The 12,205-nt window shown below is 42.3% G+C and overlaps 1 protein-coding gene across 13 annotated transcripts in view; it reads left to right on the top strand.

Annotated features, from left to right (window-relative positions):
• The first annotated feature begins 3,555 nt into the window (after positions 1-3,555).
• FNBP1 (formin binding protein 1) overlaps positions 3,556-12,205 on the top strand; it is a 122,396-nt gene continuing 113,746 nt past the window's right edge. For 8 of the 13 annotated variants that reach the window (XM_032478636.1, XM_032478647.1, XM_032478646.1 and 5 more), the window contains exon 1: positions 3,558-3,838. In XM_032478636.1, the coding sequence (XP_032334527.1) occupies positions 3,815-3,838 (24 nt within the window). In that variant the 5' untranslated portion in view covers positions 3,558-3,814. Of the gene's footprint in view, positions 3,839-12,205 lie in introns of all 13 variants that reach the window. The other 5 variants (XM_032478645.1, XM_032478644.1, XM_032478634.1 and 2 more) reach the window with 2 other exon arrangements.

The raw sequence follows: 12,205 nt of genomic DNA, 5'->3' as shown, positions 1-12,205 counted from the left end.
CTTAGTATGCATGAGGACCTGAATTCAATCCCCAGTACATCCGTTAAAAAAAAAATTAATTTCTATAAACACAGTATAGGGAACTAGAAGTCAACTGGACTCTGGCAATACTTTCAGAAGTCAAATGTCACTTTCATTCTTTGACTTGAAACATCATTTCTTGGGGCATGGGGGAAGCCCACAGCCTCTCCTTGCAGAGAGTGATCATGGAAAATCTAGGCCCTGACACATCTTGAGTCCTGCTGGTTGGAGAAAAACTTCAAATTCACTTAAGTTTGGTGGCACAGAGTGTAACTTGCTCAGCCAAAGGACAGCTGGTTTTTCCTGATTTTATGCACATCTTTGTAGACTTTCAGGGGAATTCCATTATCAGATACAAAAATCGGCTGCAGGGTTGCAGTGTTAAGATTCTACTCACCACAGAGTTCCTACTTTTATCTCACTCCAACTTTTTCCACTCGACTGCTCTCTTGGGTCTTTAGTAAGCAGTTTGAATACTAAACAAATGGAGTAATTTAAGCTAGAAACTGATGGAACTATTTTAAACAAAAAAAAAATCCTGAGAATTTCATTAGGAAGAGTACTTCATCAATAGACAACTAATCAATTGTAGTTTCGACAATCTGTCTTTTAAGCATCAGAAGTGCTTAAAGGATTGCTTTACTTGACAGAGGAAATAAAAATCCTGCAAACAAGAGGAAATGAAACGGAACCAATACGTGTGCGCTTATATGTTAAGCATTTTACGTGTACTCTTTTCTTTTAATCTTTGCAGTGACCTTTGAAACAAAGTAGCTTTATTCCCATTTTATGGAGGAGGAAACTGAGGCTTAGAGAAGGAAAATAATTCAACCAAAGCTCTAGAACTTTCTGTGCTGGGCTCTCCAATCCAGCTAACACCATAGCCTGTGCTTACGGCCATCTCCCTTCTTTTGGCCTCACAACAACCTGTGAGGTCCCTGTTTTAACTAAAGCTCAGAGAGTTTAAGTAACTTGCTGAAGGCCACACCCCTAATAAGTAGTGGAACTAGGTGCCCAACTGAATAATTACAAAACCTAGCTCCTTTAAAATAGACTAGATAGAAATATCTATATACCCAAGCCCCTGAATTAGATATTTATTCATTGCAAGCAGCATTAGAATTGCCCTAAGCCCCTGATAGATTTGTTTACCTCTAACTACACGGCAACTAGATGGGTCTCTATTTGTCTAGATACCTTATTTCAGTGCTAATAATATCCACATGATCAGATTACTCAGTGGAAATTTATATAGTCACCCGCCAAGATCATAGCTTTGTAAATTAGTGTTCTCTAGATGTTACTGAAAGGTAAAACAGGTATACATAACCCAGACTGATCTAGGAAATTCAGCATTTACACAGACAGGGCTTACAATTCCTCTAGTGAAAATTGATTCCTAAGTAGGTCAGTCACAATAATTGGTTAATAGAATTTCGTGCCTTAAAAATCACTCCCTTTTACTGTAAGGGAAACTGAAGTGAATTTAGTTCTTCCTAAAAATATGGTGCTTTACTTATTTTATCTTTTTCTCTGCCTGGCTTATTTCTCTTTATCCTGAATCCTGTTTGTTTCTATTGCTTTTAAGATTGGTGGTGTCTAGGGGAGGGTGTAGCTCAGTGGTAGAGTGTGTGCTTAGCATGCACAGGGTCCTGGGTTCAATCCCTCCATTAAAAAAAAGAAAGAAAGAAAGAAATCTAATTACCTCCCCCCTCCCTTCAAAAATAAATTTAAAAAGACCAATGGTGTCTTTTATTTTTTGGCGATTCTAACACTTTCAAATCTTTTCCAGTTACTACCAAACTTAATGAAGTTGGACATATTCGTAGTGTGGCCTAATTAACTTGGTTCTACTGCTGTGGCTTTTAATGGGTTCCTATAACTATTTCCTGCTTACTCTTCTTAAAAGGTTTCCTTTTAATGTGGTCTCTCTCTCTCTTTTTTTTTTTTTCCTGCTGTCCCTTCCTCTTTTTCCCCTCTTCTTTCCCATCTCTGGAGCAGCAGGTTGTTTTTCCTCCTGATTAGCATCTTTTCACAAGTAGTCACTCTGTTTTTGTCTCCAAGAAGGCAGTCAAGATTAGATAACTATATTTGAAAAAATATTCCAGCCTTGGCAGGAAGGGAAATTGAGGTGATTACTGAGGCAAGGTCTTGTTAGATAACCTGCATTTCACTTACCCGTTCCAAATAGCAAACTAAACTGTACAGTATTCATTGAGTTTCTAATCCCTGCAACTCTGAGAACAAGATATTTAAACACACACTAAAAACGAGGGGAACTTGTAACTGAAAAAAGACAGACCAAAACAATCTGACAGTTTAAACTTGTAATTCTGTCCAACAGAGGAAGTAGACTTGGTTTATCTGCAAGAGGTAAAAACCACCCTTGCTCCACCCTTTCAGGGAGAATGATAAGCGGGCTGAGACCGACAGTGGTGGGATTGGAGAGACGCATCACTGTGAAATATTTCTAAAAGGCGGCTCATTTTAGGAGTCCAGTTACTCCGAAAAGTCTGGAAGGAAGAAAAGTTGGGGAGATAGGGCCTAGTTATTCAGAGGAAGGGGTTGGAACTCAAACAGTTCTCTGCAGCTTGGCAGGAATGTTATTTGTGAAGACCTTCAGAATACAGAGAAAGGGAATCAGTATCTACTCAAAAATTGCTCTCAGTTTACCAACCAACGGCCAGGACACAGGTGCTCATTTCCTTGGCCTCACCACCGAACGGTGAGATGGATACGTTATTACCTTCATTTGGCAGGCGAGGGCTCAGAGCTTTGAGAGGTGGAGGCACTGTCCGAGGCCACCCAGCTATTAGGGGCGGGAGGCTGGATTGGAACCAAATACGTTATCTGTGGATCCAGAGCTTTTGCTTTTACCGGCAATGTGATTTCACGTCTGAGAGTTTCTTGGCCCAACAAGTTGGAAATCACTGGTTTCAAAGATTAGAAATCACTGGTTGTGCGCCCCTGGGTTCCTTCCCCAGCCACTCTAAGCTGTTTGGTCTCTCTGCCTCGACGTCCCTATCTGTCCTGTACACAGACATCACCGTACCAGGCCCACTCCCACCGCTCAAGGCTGCAAGGCTCCCCGGGCGGTGGGGAAAGACTATCCCCAGCGAACTCTGATCGTTGTGAACGGCTGCCAGGGAAAAGTATCGTCCTTGAATTCAAAGAGGCGCTCGGTGCAGGCGAGCAACCTCAGCCTCGGCAGAGCCCCCGTAATGACAGGGGCCGGTTACGTTCAAAGGCGAGTGGTTGTCCAAAGAGTAGAGAGTGTGGTTGCTAACAAGTAATAAAAAAAAAAATCGGCGGGGGCCCGGGGTTTCCCGGCCCCGGCGTTTCCCGGCCCCGGCAGTCCTCCCGCCTCCCCTCGAGTCCTTCCGGACCCTCGAGCCGCGGGGGCGGGGCCGAGGGCGCCTGGGGGAGTTTGGGCCGGGGGCGGGGGCGGGGCGCGCGCGTGCGCGAGCTGTCAGGCCGGGCCCGCCCCTGGCGCGCAGCCCCGCCCCCGGCCGCCCCTCCCTCCCTTCCCCCTCCCTGTGCTCTCAGGGTGTGGGGCGGGAGGGCGCTGCGGCGACCGCGGCTGCTTCCTCGGGCCATTTTGCTGAGGAGCGACGAGGAGGAGGAGCAGCTAAGGAGACCCAAGGCGAGAAGCTGCGAGGCCGGGGGAGGCGGCGGCCGCGCCGGCACGGGCTTTCCTCGACCTCGGGGATCTTGAGGGGCGAAGGGATCACCGGGGAGGGGGACCGGAGAGCAGCGCTTGCTGCGCGGCGCGCCCCTTCCCGCCCCCTGCACCATGAGCTGGGGCACAGAGCTCTGGGTGAGTGAGGGGCTGGGCCCGCCAGACTGCGGGGGAAGGTGCTTGGCGCGCCTGGGTAGGGGCGCGGGCCGGGCTGCCTGGATGCAGGCGACCGCGCGCGGGTCGGGGTCCCCGCGGCCTGGGAGGGAGGCGCGGGTCCGGGTGCCTCTCGTTGGCCTTGGCTCGAGCAGGAGTGCGAGCCAGATTCATCCTTCGGAGGTGAGGCGCGCTGCTGTGGGTCCTCAGCGACTTGAGCAGGGGGCTTGGATCCGGGTCCCCCGCGGCCTGAGCCGGGGGCTCAGGCGGGACTCCGTCTCCCCGGCGCCCCGATGCCAGCGGTGTGTGTTGGGCAGAGGCTTAATCCCCGGAGGCAGTAACCGATGCGCCGCTGACCGACTTCTATGGGGGCGTGGAGGCCCCGGGATTTTCAGCGCTGCGTTAGGTATTCAGCGCCCAGCCGCGAGTTTCTGGGGCTGCTTTCTCTCCGCGGAGGTGCGGGCGGACCCGGCGCTCCTCCGGGGGGCGGGGCGACCCTGGCGGGTCCAGGTCCGAGGTTTCGGGTTTTGGGGCTCAGGGGCAAGAAGTGATGTCTTCCCTCTAGTGACGGGGACTTTTGACCTATGATGGTTTGGGACGCACTTGTGGTTCTCTGAGGGACAGCTCAGATCCTGGATTTGTTGTGGGGACTGCGGCTTTTGGCCTGGAGGGGAAGGTAGTCGGAGTTACGGGGAGATCTTGTGTATCACCTTCAGCAAGAGGTACTTGCAGGGTAAATCTTATATTTTTTAACTACTCGGGAGAAACAGTTTTAAAATGGGGGTAGGATGGCGCTGAGGAGCACCCCGCCGGGATCCTTAACCTGTGGTGCGGATGGATAAACACACAGCGTGGTGTCTGGCCGCTGGTCTCCCGGACCCTGGCGAACGGAGGATGCCAAGGCGGTGCACAGGCCATTCTTGGGGAGGAGAGCCTGTGGTTTGTGGAATGGAGCCTGTTTTCCTGCCTTCCTCTGGATTCCTGGGGAAATCACTACGCAGGGGATGGGCAGGGCAGTGTCCGGAGGGAGGAGTGGATGAAATCTCAATTATTGACCTGAAATGTTCTCAAGACGAGATATTTCCCGTGATGAACTTGAAAGTGCCTCCTTTCGGAATTCCATTTGTAAAGGGTGTGGAGGAGAAAGTGTGTGGGGGTTATGGTTGCTATCTGGGCTGAGGCCAAGAAATCTCACGTCAAAATAAAACAAGGTTAGAACAGCTATAGAAACAGAGCGCATCCTCTCTGAGTATTATTATTGTGTTTTGCTTAATTGTTTTTACATAACGTTTTCTTAGGCTCAGAAGCAGCTACTGTTATTAATACCAAAATCCTGAAGGCAATTGCTCCCTTAAGATAATTCATTTTATAAACATCCTCTATCTAAAGGGACTCAAATTTTCGAGTGATGTTTACAAATATTCACTTTTAAACTAAAGTAACAGATGGTTTTAAGTATTTACACACACCTAAATAGGCAGAATCTACCATTTTAAGTGTTGAATTTCTTTATTCTATTCCTTTTCCACTCCCGTTGACTCTTTCTACATTATCTGAGGGGGCGGGGAATCAGAAGTAATTATCAAAAGAATGGAAATTTTGGCACGAGTTTTTCCCCTCCGCTTGTCCAAACAAGAGAAGGGTATTCTGGAGGGAAATTACGATATGTTTCTAAGTGAAACAGGCTGTGGTTAAAGGGACTGAACACAATGATGGGCATTTCACAGTGATGTTGGTGATTGTTAGAGAAGATGACCGAGCAGAGAGCGGGGCAGCTAAGAGAAGAAAACGAATAAAACAGCTACAGTCACCTGCATTATTCTGCACGTTTCTTTTAGGGAATAGAGGCTGGGAAGGAAGGCAAAGACAAGGAGTTGTGGAAGATAAACGGAAACTGGAATATATATGAATGAGAGGAAATCTTGGATTTGCTCGAAAAGAATTCAGGGTGGTAGTGGAAGGCGTATGGATGAAATGAAAGTGCTGAGGAGTTGGTAATTGATGAAGCTGGATGACGGGTCCAGGAGGGCTGGTGCTCCTATGCTTTCCGCTGTCTGCACTTGATGTTTTCTACAGTGAAAATAACTGGAAAAGATTTTTAAGGGAGAACGTGTGTAAAGTGCTTGAAATTTTTTTCCACTGGCTAAATTTTATGAGGAAGGACGCCTCCTCAGTTGTCTACATGCAAGTAAATGTCAGTGAAGAGTTAAAGAGAAGGAAAAGGCATCCCACTAGAGTATCGGCCTTTGCCCTTGAGTGGCTTAGACGTTGGCAGAGGGGAAAGAATGAACGCATAATTTGCACTAATCAGGGAAGTGCAAAATCTGAGTTTTAAGATGAAATACTGAGAAATATAAGGGCAACGTAATGTCTCTTTTCAGTTGCCTCGTTTGATTAGAGTTTGAGATTTTTTTCAAAAAATTGGAATAATGAAGGATTCTGAAAAATAAACCTCCAGTTCTCTGGTGGTGAGAGGCTTTCTGTTGTGCGGTATGTGGGGCAGTGTTGGGCAGCCTGGAGGGGCAGTGATTGAGGGTTCTCTTTGAGTGGTTGGCTGTGGGATCAGGCCCATGTGTAATGAGATAATGATGGGGCGTCAAGCCTAACTTGGCAGAATTGTGCTTCTGGATGGAGAGAGATGGAGCTATGGTTTGGGTGGCCATGAGTTATTTGTAACAGGTGGTTGCAGCTTTCCTAGACCTTCACAAGTGCCACCAGGTTTTACACACATTTTAGGATGTTAGTCAATGCCCGTATAGAGAGGATTTTCAAAACTTCAGGTTTCTAACATGCATTTTACCTTTGAGGCCTGTTCTTAGCCACATCCTGCTTTGTAGACAGAGTAAAACCTCTCTCTCTCTCTTCCTTTTTTTTTTTTCAACCTCTCCATAGGCGTAAACTTTGATATTCTAGGACATTTTTGAGACATCATGCAGTCATAAAAATGGACTCAAAACCCATGATTTATGGTAACTTTATTGCATTAGATTGTATTTCTATTCAGATTTTCTATTCTATATCCGAAGTTCATAGCAAAGTATAAATGGCTGATTTAAAGTGATAAGGATATAATAAAATTATTTCTGTACAACTCTTCATAATATTGCATTTTAATCAATTTTTGAAAATTTTAGGTGGTGTGGATAGAGCTCAATGGTAGAGTGCATGCCTAGCATGCATGAGGTCCTGGGTTCAATCCCCAGTAGCTCCATTTAAAAAAAAAATTTTTTTTTTAGTTGCATGCTACTGTGTGCAAGACATTGATCTGAGTCTAGGTCACTTTATATACATTGAAGGATTTCAGTGTATATATTCTACTTATTTCATTGAAAGCATGTAAAGTAGGTTTTAGCTCTAGCCTGCAACATCAGAGTCAAAAGAGAGATTTATGCTTCCAAAATTTACCAAAATGCATTTACTGAAGAATTTGTTTAGAAGATTATGTTAATAGGGTAAATAGTTTGCACTGAATTGTTCAAATTGTGACTGGTCATTGGAGAAATGGCAAAGCAAGAATTGCTTACATTTGAATTATTTTTTGTTTTTTTTTACCTGCGTATTAGAAAAAAGTGAGAAGTTATTGAAGTGTCAGCTCAACTTTTTATTAGCTTGATCATTAATGTGAAGTATGAAAAAATCTAGTGGAAATTTTAGCTTTTCTTATAATTTTCTGCTCTTTGAGGCTACTAAATTACTCAGTGATAGAACCTACTTTTATCTCCTAGTGTCCTTTCTGCCATCTTTATTTCTTTCTCTTCAAACTAATAAGAAATGGACTAGCCCAAAATAACAAAAACAAGAAGGCAAACAGAGAGAGCCCAAATAATACATATTGGTTAACATAGTAAGAAGCCAGCTGTGTTGACTGTAATCAATTTTTTTAAAACCTGTGCTTTTAGGACTGTGCCAAGCATATAACGTGCATTCAACAACTTGTTGATTATAGTGGCATTGATTGTGGCATGCACTTTTAAGAGGCGGCAGTGAAAGTGTTGTCTACCAACTGTAACAGGAGTAATGCTTGACTCACAATAGTAGTTCAATAAATATTTATTGAATAAATGAATGAATCCTTTTTCCTCTTGCTTTAACATTTGCTTTTTGAAAGTAGTGGGAAGTGGGGGGTCGGTACAGCTCAGTGGTAGAGCACATGATTAGGATGCACGAGGTCCCTGGGTTCAATCCCTAGTACCTCCATTAAAAAAAAACAACCTGCAAAATAATTAATTAAATAAATAAGTAGTTGGAGGGTAGTTTTAATGCCTTTCTGCATTTTGGCAGTTGTAAACTTTTTTAAAAAATATAATTCTAGGCACTTTTAAGAAAATAGACTATCTTTAGAGCAGTTTTAGTTTCACAGCAAAATTGAGCAGAAGATCCAGAGATTTCCCATATACTCTTTGCCCACAAATACACAGTCTTTAAAGAAGAGCTTGAAAAGTTACCTCTTTTCTGCTGTTCATGCTGTTTATTCCTGATGTATGCATGTGTGTTTACATAAGAACACTTTATAGTGTGCTAAAATTTTAAACTAAGCATCACTGATTTTTTAACGTTGAAGTAATTGACTTTTTTTGGTTTTTTTGTTTCATTTTGTTTTGTTTTTATTATTTTTTTTTATTGAAGTATAGTCAGTTTATAATGTGTCAATTTCTGGTGTACAGCATAGTGTTTCAATTGCACATATACATACATATATTCCTTTTCATATTCTTTCTCATAAAGGTTACTACAAGATATTGCATATAGTTCCCTGTGCTCTACAGTAGAAACTTGTTTATCTATTTTATATACAGTAGTTAGTACCTACAGATCTCAAACTCCTGATTTATCCCTTCCCACCCTCTTCTCCCTTGGTAACCATAGTGTATTTTCTATGTCTGTGAGCCTGTTTCTGTTTTGTAAATCAGTTCATTTCTTGACTATTAATAGTTTCAAGATTTGGAGAATTATCACCTCCTCTTACTGCCAAATAGTGAATGGAACAGAGTACTAACAGTAATTCATAGCTCTTCCTGCTGATTATTCTTAACCTTTCAGAGATTTCTGTTTCGGATAAGCATAGCTAGACCAACAGGGGAGACAGCACTTTTGGAACTACGGTGACTAGAGAAGAAGTGCCTCAGAAGATAGATGAGATCAAGTCTCTATTAAAACAGGGTTTGGTTTGCCCAGGTTTTTTGTGGTTAGTAGATATTAAAACATGGGAGGTCTGACAATTTTATGGTTGAAATTTACACATCAGCTTCTTGCCTTCACTTTATACTTTAGATATAATCCCAAGCACTGCATTTTTGGTAGGTAAAACTGTATTTCAAGCACCGTAAGGAAGTGTTATAAGTGTCCGTGCTAACTGTGTGACCACATTAGAACTCTCTCTTTACATTGGTGTGACATGGGAAGCGCCTCTGTGAAGGACTATTCAGGTATCACCCACTTCCTTGCTAAAGCTAGCTCTGTGTTTCCTGTAGGTATTACTCATACTTGTTTCATCAACACCAGCCACATTTAAAAATAAGGCTTTATTTTGACACTTCAGAATTGCAAGCTACCAAGAATACATGAATCCCCTGGGAAATTAATCTAATTAGATTTTGGAATGTGGGTGTGAAGTCTTCTGGAATTCGTGTTTGTAATGAAATATTTGTTTCCTGATTTAGTAAAATGTATTCATACTAGCTTGAGCCTAGTGATGTGTCTAGTTAAAACAATTAAAAAGTCATAAAGGGCCAATTACGTATCTTATATTAAAGAGTTAGTTGAGAATATACAAGTTTTTGATATTGATTGATCATGGCCTTCCAATTGGGACCAACTTTCAACTCATAAGCCTCAACTGATTTGTGAAATTCTATGCTAACTTTATGTACGTTTAACAACCTTGATTATTTAATATTACAACTATACTTATACCACCACCACCAACAACAAAAAAGGTGAAACTTCTAATTTCTTGTTGCAAAAGTTATATGTGTTAACATTGAAACTATAATATCATATTAGCTATAGGATGATTTCTTTTTTAAAATTTAGAACACACCATTTTGGTCATTGAAATGAAGTTTTTGTTCTCTCTCTCTCTTTTTTTTTTTTTTTGGTATTTTTAATTTATTAATTTATTTATTTTTGAGGGGGAAGTAATTAGGTTTGTTTGTTTGTTTATTTATTTTTAGAGGCAGTACTGGGGGTTGAACCCAGGATTCCATGCATGATGAGTATGCACTCTACCATTTGAACTATACCCTCCTCTACTACTTTTTAAAATTATTTCTTACAATAACATCTGTGGTCTTAGTGTATATCAGTTCAGCAGCTACAATTCCCACTTTTACTTCTCTGCTCTTTATAGATTATAAAAATAGAAATAGATTATAATTGCATAAATGCTATCGTTCTTGTAATAATTTCACATGCACCGTGCTTTAAACACTGTTGAGTAATTGTCATCAATTATTGAGAACTTCTCATGTGTCAGAAGCTGTGCACAGTTTTTCCACCCATAGTCTCATTTATTCTTCACAAGAATTCAGTGAAGTTAAGCACCATTTGTGCCAGCATCTGAGAAGACTGAGATGGAGTTGGGAGTACTGAGCTGTATAAGGAAGTAACACCTGTGAAAGGAAGAGGGAGCAAGTATGATTGGGCAGAGGGGGTCATCGGACCATAATGCTGCCTGACAAAGCCTCCACCAGGCCAACCAGGAGCTGTAGAGCAAAGATTACCCATTCAAGGAGTCTCACATTGGGCAGAAATGGCCAGGCTCTTGTACCACTGCCTTGCTCATTCATTGACAAAAGGCTGCCCCAAGAACAGTGTGACTTTGGCTACCATCTTGCTCAGTCATCGCTTGGAGTTTGCTGAAGGAACATTGTGACCTTGGCTCAAAAGATGAAGCAGACCCTGAAGGAAGCTGTCTCCTAACCACACCCCTTGCAGCTGGGCAGTGAATCCTTTCTGGAAGAAGGATCTGAGCGGCACATCTCTGCGCCTGGCCACATCATTATTATCCCCTTTTATGAGAGGAAATTGAAGCACAGAACGATAAAATAACTTGCCAGGTTCACAGAGGAGAAAGCAGAGATTCAATGCCAGGTCTTGGACTCTAGAGCTCTCCTCCTCATCCTTTTTGTTTTTTTAAAGTTAATACTATCAAAATTTATTATTATTGTTTGAACTTTTTACTATAGGACTTTCCAAACATACTTAGAGAAAATATTATGAACCCCTGTGTCCTCATCACCTAACTTCAAGATTATCAATATTTCTGGCATTCTTGTATCATCTTTTTGCCCCCATGTGTTTATTTTTAGAGCCCTCAGTCTTCTCTGCCACACATTGTAACACTACTTCCCTTTCTGAGGGATCATGAGTGGAACCCAAATTCCCCCTTCATCTTTTAAAGTGTGAAAACAGGAGAGAACCAACCTGTTAAGGGCTTGATACACTTTTATTAGGGGATTTAAATGCATCCTTTCATAACCTAACAAGGACCCTATAAGTTTAACTGTTATTTCCATTCAATAGACCAGACCCACCCAAGCAATGAGTGCTGGTGCTAGAAGTGAAATTTTTTTCTGACACTAAACAAATGTTTTTTAAAAAATACATCTTTTGTATTAGTAGCTCACAATCCCTCTTCTCCCCATTAGTCACTCATATTTCCCCCATCACTGATGCAGGTTTTGCTTTCTAAAACATTTGATGTTACTCATATTGAGAATCACTGAGAACCAGTGACTCACAGAGCTAAGGGCTGAAGATGGAGCAGAAACTATGATGAATGAAGCTTATATTCTAGCAGGTGTTTCATATATGTCTAGTGTTTCCCCCTAATTCTTTTAAATCCAAAGGATTTTTTTTTAATTTAAAGAAATCAATTTGTAAAGGTATTAAATAGTTAAAGTAATATCAACTTTCTGATTTGGGGTCTAAGGACAAAAATTATGTCTTGGGGAAAAGTAGTTTTAATTAGACTGAGACAGAGCAAAGAGAATCTTACTGTTTTCCACTTTTGACGGGGGACTCCAGCTATCCCATGCAGGGCTTCAAAGTTTTGATTCTTAAGGAACAAGAAACGAAACATTTCCCCTCCTATCTATGGCAAAAGAAAACTTGGCACCTTCACAGGAAGCTATTCCCCTTGGAGTTCTATTTGCACAACCAGAACTTAGAGTGGGTTCCTGAAATACATTAAAATACCCGGTAGGTCCTTGGGAGAAATGGTGTGGGCGCGCCAGGGTGAGTGAGACAGCCTGGAAGGGCTCAGCCTGGGTGCCCAGCTTGCCTTCTCTAACATTTAGTAATGCTGGGCAGGTTTTACTCTCCTCTCCTTGTTTTCCTGATCTATAACAT

The sequence above is a fragment of the Camelus ferus genome, chromosome 4 (genome assembly GCF_009834535.1).
Source record: "Camelus ferus isolate YT-003-E chromosome 4, BCGSAC_Cfer_1.0, whole genome shotgun sequence".
Lineage (NCBI taxonomy): Eukaryota > Metazoa > Chordata > Mammalia > Artiodactyla > Camelidae > Camelus > Camelus ferus.
Note: the sequence above shows the minus strand (reverse complement) of the source record. Positions and strands in the feature narration are given on the sequence as shown.